Genomic DNA, 16,941 nt, shown 5'->3' with positions numbered 1-16,941 from the left:
GAGTTATATCATGGAGTACAAAAGGCAGTGACTGCATTGTGGTTCATACAATCACTTGGATGGTAACTGCCCCAAATCTAAATGTTTCAGCTGCATGGAGATTGGACATATCACCAATCAGTGTATCAAACCCTGTCAGAAATGTGAAAGTTCTGAACACTGCATTAATACCTATCCTTTTAGAACTTTCACTGAAAGAGTGGGCACACAGGTAGAGCAAATTGGAACACCATATATATCAGAGAGGCAAAAGGAAGAGTTCCTGAATCTTCCAATTCAGTCTAGTAAAGACATCTCTTTTAGACAAATTACACTTTATAATCACAATAAATGCACGACCAAATCAACTAGAAATTAGCCCCAAAATTCCAGAACTACAGCAGCCACTTTCCCAGTCAAATATGGATGGAATCACATCAGTTGGAATTACCAATAACAAATTGCAAAAACATGAAACTGTTCTACAAGGAGAAACTGGAGAAGAAACAGAAAAGCAAATAAGACAACCTACTGAAAGAACTTAATATGCAGAATAATCAAAAAGGAAAGATGAATTAATAAAAAATAAAATAAAAAAATTAGGATAAACAAAAAAAAATTAAAAAAAAGGAACTACATCTAAAAGAAAAAAAAGTAATAAAAAATGTAAAGATGGAGAAGGTTGTGGATCATCGAATGAAAACTCTTCAGGTTCAGAAGAGTTTATTGACTATGAAGAACCATTTCATGCTAATAAAGGGAAAGCAAGAGATACTATTAAAGAAAAAATAATAAAGTTTACTGATTCAAAGTTTTCTCAGTACGATTATCATCTGTATGAAAAGAAAATAACTAGCTTCCAAATAAAAAATGATAGGCATGAAATTGAAATAATGGAAAGCAACTGGAAAACAGTTTACAAGAAGCAGACTACACAATTGCTCCTTCACATATAGGGGTATCTCGCTAATCCGAACTAATAAAAACCGTGCTCGTTCGGTTTAGTGAATTTTCCCCAAGAGACAACAATAACTAGAGTTAAAGAAAAAATAATGAGATTCTAATGGTACATCAATTTAATTCTGTAAATGAATGAAGTAACTGATAGAAAAAAAAAAAGCTACTGTGCTGTAATGTAAAACTTAAAAAATAATACAGTACATATTTTGGTAAATAATTTTGTTTGTATGTACCTGCATTGTTGAGGATTCTGATTTAATAAAATTGCATAGTTTTGTATATGACTTAATTTGCGTTAAAAATATCACTTTCTTGTACACAACACAAAAAATAATTTCACAAAATAGCACAAAAAAGTTTTTTATTTCTTTGTAAAAAAGTCACTGATTTTCTTTTGCTTCTTGGAAGCTAAACTTTTTTTCGAATGCTTCTCAGAGCTGCATTAGCAATAAAATTTTATGGAATGGCGTATCATTCTGCTTAGCTCATTCTATACAAACTGTCAACTGCCTCTTCATGTTTTGCTTTTTTTCTTCGAGTTCTTTTTCGTCATCATCGTCTTCTAATTCATTCTGCATCGTCATATTTATAACATCAGCATCTGATTTGATTTCGAATTCACTTTCGGTTCTACCTGTAATCCATTCCGTAACATCTGTTTGTGAATTTTCAATATCTGGATTTATGTTTTTTACCAAATTATGCACGTTTTGAATTTCCTCTTTTGGTGTATCACCGAAGTTATTTTGGTAAATTCTCGAAGGGCACAGTTTTTTCCATGACACTCGAATTGCTTCAGGTTCGACAGCTTCCCAAGCAAACCCGAACACACAATAAATCAAAATAGGCCTACAGTATAACCGTACAATTGACAGTATGAAAAAATACTGTATTGTGATAATAATAAAATAAATAATAATAGTTAAAATAATAATTATTAAAAAAATAACAGCACACAAAATAATAATACGTATTAAATAAAACTTTTTTTGTTTCAAACCGCAGTTCGGATTACTGGAGGGTTTGGACTAAAGAGGTTCGGATTAGCGATATACCACTGTATTGAAGATCTCATCAGGTTCATCCAAAATCTAGAAGGTAAAGACTCACCAGTGACTTCATTAATCATAGCATCTCCTTTTTGCATTTCCTCATTAAATGTACAAGGATTCCACAGGCAAATTAAACACGAAACTATGTGAAAACTAATGCTATGCCATAATATCAGGTTTTTGTTTCTCCAAGGACTTCTGCACCTCCAAGGAGTCTGAAGACTCATCGCAGGAGGACACCTACAACTGTCTCAACCACTACACCGAACCTCTACTATGAATCAATGCCATCTACCTCCACCACAACTAGTATTTTTTGTCTGTAAATTGCGTGTGTTCTGAAGGGCCGATTTGTCTGTATGTGGGATGAAAAACCCAAGTTTCCGGGAGGGAAAAAACCCTGCTACCTCCATATGAGATCGGCTAAATCACCTTCGATTGAAATCATCCAGATAAAGATTCCTCCTGTCGCGACGAGAATCAAACTTAGGCCTATAAAGATATAAAATCTTTAACAGATATCCATCCACTTCTGTCTTATTGGAGCTTTGGAAGATTTAACAAGGCTGGAGTAGGAGTTCTCATTCCCCCCCCCCCTTGGGTCATTCTATAATATCCAAAGGGATACAGAAGAAAGAGAGAATCTGGACAACAGACTGGAAATATTATGGATGTGTAATAAAGTTTATAAATGTTTATACTCCATCTGGTGGAAGGAACAGTTAGATGAAAATTCTTCCAGGAATTGGAGCAATATTTATATGGTGTCCACTACATCATAGCAGCTGGAGACTGGAATTGTATTGGAAATCCCACATTAGACAAAATATGAAGACATCTCAGGAGTGGAAAAAGTTGGCTGTGCACTATTTTAAACATGTCTCAACAATGCTCAACTAGTATAAAATATCTTGACATTAATATGTCAGATCATAATCCAGTTCTACTTAGGTTCCACTGCATAGAACAAGTAGAGATCCATTCTGGATCATGGAGAATTCCACCAAATTTTCCATTGATCTTTTCAACCAAATTCCAGACCCTCTATTCAAATTGGAATGTTAACTGGAATTAGGATTTGTGGTTAAAATTCAAACAAGCAGTAAAACAGAATATGATGGAATGGGGAAAAGAACAGGCTTTCCTCATAAGAAAAAGTTTAATGACCTGTATAAAGAGTGAAGCTGGTTCATAACAAACCAACACTATGGTATAGAATGTAGCAGCAGCTGCATTCTACATGATCTAATCCGCTTAATTAATAGACAATTCACAAAATTCTGCAAAGAAAGGACTATCACTCAAATCTGCATTGTCCACCACTCAAGACATCCTTGACTCCTTTCAAAAATACTAATTTTGAAAGGTATTTTGTATGCAAAAATCTGTTTGAAGACAATAGTACTGTTGGAAATTATAACTTTTGGAAAAGTAATGACTTTCCTGTTCATAACCAAGATGAGCTCGACAGACCTATTACGGCATCTGAAGTTACCACAGCCTATAAAGAATGCCAGACAAGGAAATCCCCAGGACCTGATAGTCTAGGAATAGAACTGTACCATGAGGCCTGGGATTTTATTCTTCCCATTCTAGTTATACTATTTAATTCTTTTCTCTCATCAGGACACATACCAAGTGAATTTTTACAAGCCATACTATTGGAACCCTATTAGGTTCCAAAACCTAATTACACCATCAGTTGCTGGAGACCTATTTCTCTATCTAATACTGACTACAAGATATTTTTCCGCATTATCAATAACAGACTCAAAGTGAAAATGAGATACATAATTAAAAGCACACAAGTGTATGGAGTTCCAGGCACCGAGCAATAGAATTTAATCTGTTTCTGCTACATGATCTAATCCGCTTAGCTAATATGAAAAAGCAGTCAATGGCAGTGCTATCAGTAGACCTTACTCAAGCATTTCATAATATTTGGCATGCCTTTCTGTATCACATCCTCCAGCCAATTGGAATAGGTAAAAAGCTGCTATCCATTATCAAAAGAGCCTATGCCAATTCAACTACCCACCTCCTAGTTAATGGATTCCTGTCAGACCCAGTCAAAATTCAAAAAGGAGTCAATCAACGTTGCCCTCTTAGTCCATTGCTCTTTGCATTGGTTCTTAAACCTTTCGTACAGGAATTCAACAATACACATGCTGTGCAAGGAATAACAGTTCCTTCAACTATGAAGGAAAATAAGGTTAACATATGCCAATGATGTAGTGGGTACTTTGAAGGATAATGATTCCACATATACCTTTTTTGGTATTTGGAAAAATTCAGCGGAATCAGTGGATTGTCTACTAATGCAGACAAGACAAAATTAAAAGTTTTTCGAAAGTGGGATCTTGGAGGCATTCCTTTTGGAATAACCCCTAAGAGAGAGAGAACTTCTCATTATACTTGGAATTCCCTTCTCCACTTACCCAATATTACCAGTTCAAGAACTTATATACAAAAACTTTGAAACCTTAGAAGACTGGAAAATAGGACCACTTTCCTTTTGTTCTAAAGCCATAGTACTCAAAACCATAATCTTTCCTGCTCAGTTGTATATAATAAATATTACAGACATCACAGAAGCCAAAGAAAAGCAATTATATAGTAAGCCTATGCAATTTTTTTGGTGTCCAACCAAAAAATTTATGCTGACCAAACTTGGTGTAGAATTAGGCCCTGGTTTTTGTTACATTGCGTTGGAATTCTAAGCATATTTGTAGCTTATTTTAATTTCCTTATGAAACAATTTTTTTCAATGTAAGACATGTTTGTTTTTTTTGCCAGAGTACATTATGTCCGGTGGAAGTTGTATGGTATGCTAAGCCTGATTTGTGTTCTCATTTTTTGGCGGTCATTCATACAAATTTCCCCTGAATTTAGAATTTAGCATTGTACTGAATCTACATTTGGATATTCGATTTAATGATCAGTTAGACAACTTCATAGAATGAACTATTTTGAGTAATTTCTCATTTCGTGTGTTTAAACTTGTAGTTACCTTTGACCCCTGAAGATGTAAGTCATACGACTTACGAAACTTGTCGGGCTTGTTTTTCATTGTTATTTATCGTAATAAACATGTGGTCCAATTACCAGAATCTTTCTTATGAACTGATAAACCACAGAAACCTTCGCATACAAATAAAATTCTCTCTATTTTTGTTATGAGAGGTTTTTTAAATGGTTCCATCCTCTTAATTCAATGCGGCCTTATAGTCAGTTGCAGGGATGAGAGGAGAGCAATCCTAGGCAGAGAACTCAAGATGGTTAACTCAGATAAGGCTAACCACCTGGGTATTGGTGATCTTTGCACTTTAGTTTCAATTGGTCTTTTGGTTGTTCATCTATATGAGATTGGTGAAAAAGGAAAACTGATAGCCTTTGGCTATATGATATAAAAGCTGAGGCCTTTTCTCTATCTCTCATACTATCTATCTGTCTCTTTTCTTTCTCTTAATACTATCAGGCTCTCTTGCACCCTTTACTTTTTCACCTCAATAAGGGTCAAAACCAGTCTGGATAGTGATCCTTCCCACAATGCATAGTATTATTCATGTCTGTAAGGAGATGTGCTTTGTGTTATGGGGTACTAAGGCAAATGATGTGAAGTCGTTAGCCTCTTTATACAAGTTACTTCACATGCGACCTTTGTTTGCTTACACTTGGATAAAGGATAAAACCTGGCATCTTTAATTTATAGTATAACCAAGTGGAGAAACTTTCAACATATGCATTTTTATTATTATTCTGCTGTTAATGCCATCTGGTCACTCCCTTTCAAACACAATTTTTTTTACAACTTCTTATATCTGTGGTTTTTAGTCTGTGAGCAACTGTTTTATTTTCAAAGTCAACTCTTAGATCCAAAAGTTAAAACTGGTATTAACACTGTCTTGTATACTGCTTCTCTCCCTTACTTACTTCTCTCTCTCTCTCTTAAAAAATTAATATGAGATGGCAGTACTTGTTAGCCATCTCTTCACTGGATACCACTTAAAATTAGTGATAGTCTTGGGCCAGATTGGTTACCAGCAAAGGTTGAACTGCCCACTCAATCTCCAAAAGTTGGATAGGGCTAAAATGGCCTGACCTACTTTCTATGGGAATAAAAGGTGTAAGCTGATTGATTTGATTCATACTTAATCTGATAAAATCATGATACTCTTAAATTTTGATATTAAACTGAAAAAAAAGCAAAACTATTTTGATAATGGTGCAGCCTCTTATTTGACAGGACTTGATCAGAGCTGAGATAATATGTAGTTGGAGGTGTTGAAGATGAATAATTAATCGTAGAGATTATCAGATAGCCAAAAAAAGTGACTAAAACCAGTAGCAAAGAAATAAACTATGAATTTAAGACAACTGAAAGTAAAGAACAAAAGGAGCATAAAAGCTGTTATATATGCAGCAAGCCAAGTGGTTAAGGTGGTTATATTTCTTAAAACTTTGCACTGAGTCACATTCATTTTAGAAGTCATGTGAAAATTTAGCACTTATACTAAACAGTTTCTCTGTGCACCACTATCTTCTTCAGTTATTAAGCTATTCATACAATTAGATACCATTTATATATATCGTATTTTTCCATGTATAAGACGATACTTTTTTCTAAAATTTTTAGAAAAATTAGGGGGGTCATCTTATACATGGGGGGGGGTAACCAGTTGAGAGACCCGTGGTTGCCATGGCGAAACTGCCGGTACCTTGTCTCCATGAACAGGCTTCCGCCAATCACTAGCCTTTGTTAACTCTGTCGATTGACGTCATTAACAGCTGATTATGAATAAACCAATCAGAACTCTGAAAGCATTCATACGTCTGCAACTCGTTGGCGGGGTAAGTTAATGTATTAACCACGCTACCTGCCAAGACGTCTGTAGACATCAAGGTTTTCATGGATGCGAAGTGCATATTAAAATTGTAATACCATTCATAGTACAGTGAAATATATGATTGATACAAAGCGTATGAGGATACGTATTTGATCCATAATGGACGGTAAGGTGGTTAACATTATTTTGAGCACTAGCCCATAAAAATGTCCAAAAATAAAAAACGATTTTTTTTTTCCGGAAATATTAGGAAATATTACCTAATTACTAAATATACTTTGAATATTTAAAAAAATATTAAATGTGTTCTGTTTTATGTTTAAAATATTGATTTCTTAATTTTGGGTTAGGAAAAGTAGGGTTTATCTTATACATGGAAAAATACAGTGTGTCTGTATATATATGTGTGTGTATATATATATATAGATAGATAGATAGATAGATAGATAGATAGATATAGAGAGAGAGAGTCCACGTGGTTCTCCTAGTGGCTATGTGCTTCACAACCATATGCCTTGGGAAAGAGTGTCCTAGGTTCGATTCCCGTCGACGACGTGAGGAGCTCAAGGATCTTCCTCAGCCATAGCCAAGTTAGCCGGTCTTGGGCATAAACAGCAGGGATTTTTCCCCTCAGTTTATCTGGGATTTTTCATCCCGCAAGCAGGCAAACCGGCCCGGAGAACACACATGGATTACAGTCATGAATATCGCCCTTAGAGGATGCAGCAGGATTTTGTATTATTTGTATTTGTATTCACTCACTATGTATTTAAGACTAACTCTTAAATGACATTTAATTCACAGTAATTTGATATTTCATTTAAAGTACATTTGAAAAATATATGCATACATTACAACTTACTTTACAGTTAATTTTGTTATTATTTACTCCTGTTTTTTTTTTTTTTTTAAATTATATTCCTCTAATTTCATCACAGGATGTGAAATATATATATATATATATATATATATATATATATTTTTTTTTTTTTTTCTTTTTCTCCTCTTCTAAGTAATTTAGTTTTATTTAAATTATTTTAATCTTGCTATATATTAAGTATACTAACCCATTTATTTGCATATTTGTATTTTTAGTCATCTCCTCCTACACTTGCTGTATATACTCAAACTGTAATGCCTAATCATTTTGTTGCGAACTCTACACCAGCAAATTCTCTTACACCAACTAAACTTTTACCTGAGACATCGCTCAAGTCACTACTTGAAGATACAGATGATGTAAGAAATTTATTTAATTTTATAATATATTCTTATAAAATTGTATGCATTTTGCATTTGTTTTTTTGTTATGAGTGTAAATTAAAGGGATATATCAGCACGAAACATATTTTTCAGTTCTTTAACCTTCAAAGTGATATAATGATAGTATACTATTAGATAAGCCCTCAGCAGAAGTAAGATTTGATAATCATTTTAATATTAGAAAAGCTTAATGCATATCATACAAACACTTTTTTTTTTTTTTTTTCAAAATTAAAATTTGCTGTTTTAATATATTCCATCATTTTTTTTCCCTCATAGCAACATCACCTAAAAGCCAATTAAAAGTATTGGCTCTTATAAGGTATTGTTATTACACACACACACACACACAAAAAAAAAGATAACTGGAAGCTGCTACAAAATTTAGCATTCTTCTGGCTATTTTGCTTAGAGCACATTCCAGCTGTAGTCTTCATCCTTGACCACTGGATAGTTTAATAATATACAGTTGCATTTTGGACTGATGCTTGTGGTACACTGCCGGTCATCTTAAATCTAGCTGATTTACCTGCTCCCCTCCACATACCACTTTCTTCGACATCTGTCTGTCAGCCACCTGTTTATCCAAGTCAACAGTGTATATTACAATCATCCATATCCTCCAATTTATACAAGAGTTTTTCATTCTTCAGATTCATAGCAAAGCTTATCATAGCATATCTATTTTTTCCCTTATCCAATTCAACCAAAATATGAGCAAATTGCTTAAACATGACCTCCCTTTAGTAAGCTCTTGCTGTTCTTTGCAAAATATAGCTTGTCTGTCAACCCATATCTGTATGCGAGTTCTTACCAACTTCTCTAAAATCTTTTACACCACTCCAGAGATACTGTTAGTAATTAGACATACCATCAGTTTTGCACTGCTTATTCAAGGAGACATTCTTTCCATTCCTGTGGAATATTTCCTGAGCTGAGACTCAAATTATACAATGATGTCAAGGACTTAGCAAGTTCGACTGAACATTCCATTAGCATATATGTTGATATACGAGGGTGGGCTGAAACATTCTCGGCCTCGACCATAGATGGCAACACTATCAGCAAGATTTTTTTTTCTAAGTTGGTACATCTGTCATAAGCATCCATGTGAAATTCCAAGTCATTCTATTAACCCGGCATTAGTAAGGTGGGAAAATTTAACAAAAGTGGTAAGGTGGAGTCCCACACTATACTTGCTTGCACACAACAGCTTGTCATCTATGGTGTCGAGTAGTGGGTTATGGGAAGGGGAATCTATACTGAGGCATGACTCGCTGCCACGCATTGCTAAAAAAGTTATAGCCAATTTAAAATCCTTAGGATCTCTGACTCCCCACCTTGCTAACATCAGGTTAAGTAGTTTGTCTTATACAGCTGTCCGAAGCAAAAGTGTTGTCTGTGTCCATTTAAATGGATAAAATTGAGTATCGTGCAGCTATAAAATTCTTTGTAAAAGAAGGCTTAATGTCAAAAGAAATTCATTTGAAGTTCATAAAAGTTTATGGACACTCTTCTCCTTTGTTTTCAACAATTAAGAAATGGGCTGCCGTGTTTAAACATGGCGTACCAGCCTTGAAGATGATCGATGATTCATGTGAAGGACGTCCAAAAAGTGTAACAACACCAGAAATCATAGATCAAGTGCACAATATAGTATTGGATGACCAGCAAGCCAAAGTGCATGAAATTGCTGAGACTATAGGCATTTCAAAAGAACATGTAGGATATATTTTGCATGAAGAATTGCAAATGAAAAAGCTTTGCACAAGATGGGTGCCTCACTTGCTCACAGCACATCAAAAATGCACTCACATGACAATCTGAACAGTGCTTGCAGCGTTTTAACCAGAATAAAACTGATATTGTGCATCAATTTATTCCTATGGATGAGACTTGGATTCACCATTACACACACACCAGAATCCAAACAGCAGTCAAAACAGTGGACAGAAGCCAGTTGTTCAGCGCAAAAGAAGACAAAGTCACTTCCATCGGAAAGGTCATGGCATCAGTGTTTTGGGATGCTAAAGGCATTTTGTTTATTAATTATCTTGAAAAGGGTAAAACAATAACCAGGGAATATTATTCTGATCTTTTAACCAGGCTAGACAAAAAAATTCGTGAAAAAAAAAAAGACCCAGTTTGCAGAAGAAAAAATCATCTTTCATCAAAACACCTGCCCAGAAAGGTGTTTTGGCAGTGGGATAATTAAGGGATCTGCATTATGAATTGTTGGAACATCCACCCTATTCCACAGATTTGGCTCCCTCTGACTTCTATCTCTTCCCAAAACTAAAATTCTTCCTTGCCAGTCAGCGTTTTTCTTCAAATCAAGAGATGATTGCAGCTGTAGAGGGGTATGTACAGGGACAGGATAATGGTGCTAGAACATTGCTGGAATAAATGTATTAGTCTTAAGGGAGATTATGTTGAAAAATAAACATAATTTTGAAATTATAAATTCGTTTTTTCATTGTTAGGCCGAGAACTTTTCACACCACCCTCATATACTATTTGTATTGCTGAATTCTTATGCTATGCAACAGCTGTAGAATCACTTTCTCATGCACCTCTATCCCTTCATCTATTGTAGTGGTAGCACTATGTACTATGTTGCACATGCCAGGTTGACAGATCTTAACGAAGCGAGCACTCATTCTGTTTCTGACACATGCATACTATATGTATTCAATAAAATTATTTGTCCACAATCCTGTGCAACCCTTAAGGTACATATCAGGAAATTGATGATGATGATAATTTGTCACTTGCAGCATAATGATAAAATTCTTTTGGGTTGCCTTTAGCCTGCCCAGCCAATATCTTTTTTTATCTAATTTTGCTTTCTGTGCAATACTCGTAACTTAACTTTTCTGGCCTGAACTTTATGTATTTCATAACTCCTCTCATCCTTATTTTCATGGATTCCTTGCTCAATGAAGTTGCACATCCATGTCACTCCCACTCTTTTGTTCTTAGAACTCTAGAAATACATGTGAATATTACATAATTTTAGTAGCTTTCCATGCAATGCTGATATCCATTGCAAATAAGTAACCAATACCATGGACCAAACATAGCATTCTTTTGAGTTTGTCATAATTTTTAGCTTTTTGGTTCAGCATGTAACCGTTCCTTTTTTTTTCAAGATTACGTGGTAGTCAGCATTTCCGAGGGCTGAAAAGTTCTGATAAACAACACCTAGAACAAAAATGATATTAAAGAAATTGATATAACCATAAGAAAGAACATATCTTGAGATCCTTTAATTCCCATGTTTTATCAAATTATAATAATTTATTATTTTTCTTTTAGGATATATAAGAAGACATTTGAGAGGTTTTGATTGTCACATGGTGATTATTGCAACTTTTCAGCACACCCTTGTATTGTATAGAATTTATGGAGAAAAAACGTGTTGGATTAATTGCTTTACTTACAATTAAGAAAATAATATTCAACCTTTTGATCTCTATAATAAGTTCATCATCAGGAAAACATACATATGCACAGGACACAAGCTACATGATGCTACACAAAAGTAAGCTAAATATAAATGCTTTCTTAATCGTTTACACTAGTCTGACCGCTACTAAAAAAAGTAAAATAAAATAAATTTAAAAAAAAATATATATATATATATATAATAATAATTACTTATTTAGTCAATTAATATAAAATAATTTTTATACATAATAAGTACAATAATATACAAATGATTAAAAAAAGTACAGTGAAATTGCATCAAACACATTTCTATAATCCTCTTATCTTAAGGTTTTCTTGTGTTGGGGTTCTGCCATCTTGTTATGGATGCTCTATAGGTTGCAGATGGGTCCTCCAGATTCTTGAAATTACTAATCCATCATTCTTGTTGAGATCAGGATGATGTTTTAGCACCTCATGAGCTTATTTGAATTTTCTTTCAAACCAGGTTTTGGTGTGGTGTAGGGACTTGGTGCCTTTTCAGTTAATTCTGAGACATGTCTGAAATGCATGATCTGATAGGCCTGTTTTACCATAGTGTGAAGAAATTTAATGTGCCATTTATGTTCATCTTTTCTTGTTGGAATCGTGCTTCCTGTTTCCAGTCTGTAGAGTAGGTTGCAGGTGCACTGAATTTTGTAAACCCCTGGGTGGGCAAGGTAGGGGAGGGAATCTTTAGATGAGTTGAGTATATATTTTAATTTTGCAGGTTTGAAAGTTGCCTTAATGTTGTATATATGTAGTGCTCTATTTTTTCTGATATTCCTCTAATGTATAGTATGGTTGTAATCTTTTTGCTTTTCATGGCATTATTGTGGAGCATCCTATGAACTGTTTTTTTTGTTATACCCATTTTTTATGAACTTTTGGCTATTAATTTCACATTCCTTCTTCAGTGCCTGCTCATTGGAGCAAATTGTTAGGACTCTATGTTTGAGGGTGCTGATGATCCCTAGTTTTTGTGTTTGATGGTCGTATGCATATTTGTATATATGTTATTGGCCTGTGTGTGTGTGTGTGTGTGTGTGTGTGTGTGTGTGTGTGTGTGTGTGTGTGTGTGTGTGTGTGTGTGTGTGTGTGTGTGTGTGTGAGTTTGCAGTAGACTGTGAAGAAAAGGCAGCCTGAGGGAAGATGTGTGTGTCTAGAAAAGGAAAAGAGTTATTGTTTCAATCTCACTGGTAAGTTGGATACATTTGTGTTGTTTGTTCAGGTGACTTAAGAATGCATTTAATATTTCACAGCCATGGGACCAAATGGCAAATATATCATCAACATATCTGTGCTAGACTTTGAGCTTTAGGCTTGCTGAATCTAGAAGTCTTCCATGTGAAAGTTAGCTACATGGGAGAAAGTGGTATGCCAATGGCCATACTTTCTTTCTGCAGGTAGAAATTATTTTGCCACATGAAATACCTGGAGTAAAGAGGATCATTCAACCCAATATCACGGCCAAGTAATTACTCCAACACGTGTGTTTTTGTCTGTAAATTCTACATGATGAATAATGTAACCTTTCCTGATTGGACATTCATTTCATATACTTGGCTACTTCTCAGGTCAAGATGGCATGAACTTGTCACCAACTGCCGACAGATTCGTTCTGATAATGAAATTAAATCTAACACTTAATCTAAAGTTCCTTTTTTCATATGCTACTTGAGAGAACAGTTCAATAAATTCTCCTTCATTCTTATCATGAGTTTTCTCTACTACTCAGTGAATGTTTGGATAACTTAAGTCATCTGTAATTATTATTTGTTTAGTACCCGTCAAGGTAATTTGGTGATGCATTCCCCTTGGACTGAACCTCCAGGTCTGTAGCTATGCACCACCATACAATTCATTATGTTAGCCATCACTCATGCCAGATAGCTGCAAATTCACTGCTCTGTGGAACATTATTATTGCTTTCATGAATTTCTACCCTAACTGGACTCAAATCGTCTAATATCATTAGTAGTAGCTCCCTCCTCTTCTGCCCATCCTAAAAATATTATACCTTTACACTTGATTCCAGTTTACTACATATGACTGTGAGAGCAAATTTTCAATAATACCAACAATTTTAGGTAAAAGTGTATTCAACAAGGTAAGAAATTCTTTTTTTTCTTTTTTTTTTTGTGATACTCATGGCATTTGTTTATGGAGATAAAAAGTTACTACCTGGCTTTTTTGTATATTTACATCTGTAGTCTGCCTTAGTTTTCCCTTCCAATCCCCTCGAAAAAAAAAAAAAAAAACCTAAAGTGTACGGATTTGTCTCTTCATCAGATTCAAAACCATAGTCATCGACATTTCTGTCGTTACTGTACTTGCATACCTTAGCTGAACACATGCATATGATATATAAAATATATAATAATTATTATATAATAATAATAATATTATTATTATTATTATTATACTCTTAATATCAATTGTTTTTTGCAAAACCGGCATGCATGTAATGCTGCTAAGTGGAGATCTGTATCCTTTTCATATATACTATTCAATCTAATATAAAACTGGAAATGTATGAGCAATGTATATATAAATTGTAAATATTAAAAATTAAAATTATTATCTGTAGAGATATATGTATATCTCTAAATGCCACTGACTGAAATTTATTCTTCTATTCTCTAATAGTATGCAGGATTTATGCTTGCATGTCTTGAACAAATAAATATCTACCTGAACAAAGATATATTATTCTTGCATGGGAACCTCCACATAGTCTGAAGACTCTTTGCAGGTGACCCACACTCAATCTGTCCTACTTTTCCTTGAATACATTGACTGACAGTGCATTCACAGCAGACTCTGGTAATCCATTCCTCTTGTTTACCACTCTCTAAGTGAAAAATCTAGTACTCACATCCCTTGCTAACCCACTGTTATTCATTTTCCAGGAACGATCCCTTGTTCTGCCTCCTCTAGCCAAGTGCTGAAAAATGTCCTCTGCATCAGCCCATTTCAGTAACTTAATTGTTTCTTTCTTATCCCCTATTGTCAACCAACTTCTGCAACCCACTGACTCTCAATCTAGGGAGCATTCCACAGAACACTCACCATCTTGGTCACTTGCTTCTGGATTTTTTCCACCACTTCTCCATCTCCAAGAAACTCATGACCTGTCATGTGCACAATAATTGAGATGGGCCACACCATACAAAACAACTCTTTATTTGGCTTTTCACCAGAACATCTTGAAAAAAATACAAAGCATTCGTTACTTTAAACACACACACACACACACACACACACACACACACTTACATGTCATCATCATCAAATTCCTGACATGTACCCTCAAGGGGTGTACAGGATATGATAGTACCACATGAAAAATTTACATCATTACTTACTTCCTATCTACAATTTTCCTCCAAATCAGTCTGTTACTTGTCAAGACTCCAATATTATCATTATCAGATCTTATATTTCTATCGTCTAAGGCACATTGTACCATATCAATCCATTTATATCTTAGTCTTCCTCTGGGACGTTTTCCTGCCAACCTGGCAGAGAACACTTGTTTTGCTAATCTTTCCTTTCCCATTCTGTTTAAGTGACCATACCACCAACAATGTCAAGTTCTTTCCTAATATCCTCGTTTTTAATATGATTTTGCCATTGATGCCATCTGTTCACGCCTCTAATCTTTCTCAGGACTCTCATATCTGAGGTCTCTAGTCTTTGGCCAAGTATTTTACTTCTGATCCAGCTCTGAACACAAACATTGGTTTGAACACTGTCTTGTATACAGCTAATTTAGTGTTTTGACTAATTTCTCTCTTATTCCATATAAATTATTCAGTTGACTTCCTACCATACCAGCTTTGTTGATTCTGTTGTCTATTTCCATTTTTAATTTACCATCTTCAGTAAAAATCGTGCCTAAGTAGCTGAAATGTTTTTCTTGTTCCACAGATTCCCCGTTCACAACACAGTTGACATTTTCAACAATTCTACCTATTTTCATTGTCTTTGTCTTTTTAATGCTGACCTTCATACCATATCTGTTACAACAGTTATTCAATTTAGTCAGGGAATCTTGCAAACTTGTATCAGTTTTATTTAGAAGTATAACATCGTCCGCATAAAGCAAAGAGCTGACATTAACCTCTCCAATTCTCATATCATGCTTAATACCACTTTTCTTCATAATGTGATCCATATAGATAATGAATAACAGAGGGGATAATGTACATCCTTGTCTCACACCAGATTTAACATTAAACCATCTTCCTGTACTTCCTTCAATTTTAACTGCTGACTTACAAGACTAAGTATTGCTTGATATAATGTCCCATTGACACCATATAACTGTAGCCTATTGAATAGCTTCTCTCTCTTGGCACCTTGTCATATGCCTTTTCAGATCGACAAAACCTAAATACAGATCTTTGTTATATTCCCATGCTTTCTCAACTATTTGTCGTAAAGTGAAGATCTGATACTGACAGCCTCTATTTGGCCTGAATCCAGCTTGTTCTTCACCAAGCTTTTCTTCCACAATTCTTCTCAACTGTTTCTCAAGAATACTTGCAAAAATCTTGTCAGGAACACTCACTAGGCAAATACCTCTGTAATTCTCACATTCAGTTTTATTTCCCTTTTTATATATGGGTACTATGAGAGCTCTACTCCAATCATCTGGAATTTGTCCTTCTGTCCAGACCTCTGAACTATGCAGTGTAGCCACTGTAAAACGTTTATACTTCCATACTTGAGCATTTCTGGTCTAATATCATCTACTTTGTATGTGGGGGAATATTGAATCCTCCACATACAAACTAGCTAAACATTTGTCCAAAGCTCTCTCACACTATACTGGCAACACACACTTTCACATATTAAAAAACTCAGCCCACTTCAAAGCCAGCATAGAAAACCTTACACTCAAACACACTGACATAGTGGTCAGTTTTGATGTCTCCTCCTTATTCACAAATGTCCCACTCAAAGAATCTTTAGAGCTAATCCAAGCTAAATTTCCTCCTGAATCACAGCCTTATTTCAGTTCACTATGAACTCAGGCTATTTTGTTTGGCAAGGAAAATTCTACAAACAAATAGAGGGGACAGCCTGGGTTCTCCACTCTCCCCACCCTTGGCCAACTTTTATATGGAGACTTTTGAAGAGAAAGCCTGCCTTAAACTCTGCCCCACAAAAACCAACCATTTGGCTTTGCTATGTTGATGATGTGTTCTCTATTTGGCCACATGGCTCCGATGCACTCCTCTCCTTCCTAACACACTTAAACAACCAAACCCAAGAATCAAATTCACCCTGGAAGAAGAAAAAAACAACTGCCTTCCTTTATTAGACACACTAGTCACCCGCCAGCCTGATGGAACCTTGGTTTT

At 35.0% G+C, this 16,941-nt stretch overlaps 1 protein-coding gene across 2 annotated transcripts in view; it reads left to right on the top strand.

Moving 5' to 3' along the window:
• LOC150109287 (sortilin-like) overlaps positions 1-16,941 on the top strand; it is a 508,125-nt gene that overhangs the window by 469,899 nt on the left and 21,285 nt on the right. For both annotated transcript variants that reach the window (XR_016549652.1, XM_090406996.1), the window contains exon 25: positions 7,934-8,077. Coding sequence is in view for 1 of the 2 variants with exons in the window: in XM_090406996.1 (XP_090263122.1) it covers positions 7,934-8,077 (144 nt within the window). In the remaining variant the exon portion in view is untranslated. The remainder of the gene's footprint in view (positions 1-7,933; positions 8,078-16,941) is intronic.

Source organism: Typopeltis vanoorti, chromosome 2 (genome assembly GCF_054136105.1).
Source record: "Typopeltis vanoorti isolate ZY-2024b chromosome 2, IOZ_Tvanoo_1.0, whole genome shotgun sequence".
NCBI classification, from domain to species: domain Eukaryota; kingdom Metazoa; phylum Arthropoda; class Arachnida; order Uropygi; family Thelyphonidae; genus Typopeltis; species Typopeltis vanoorti.
Note: the sequence above shows the minus strand (reverse complement) of the source record. Positions and strands in the feature narration are given on the sequence as shown.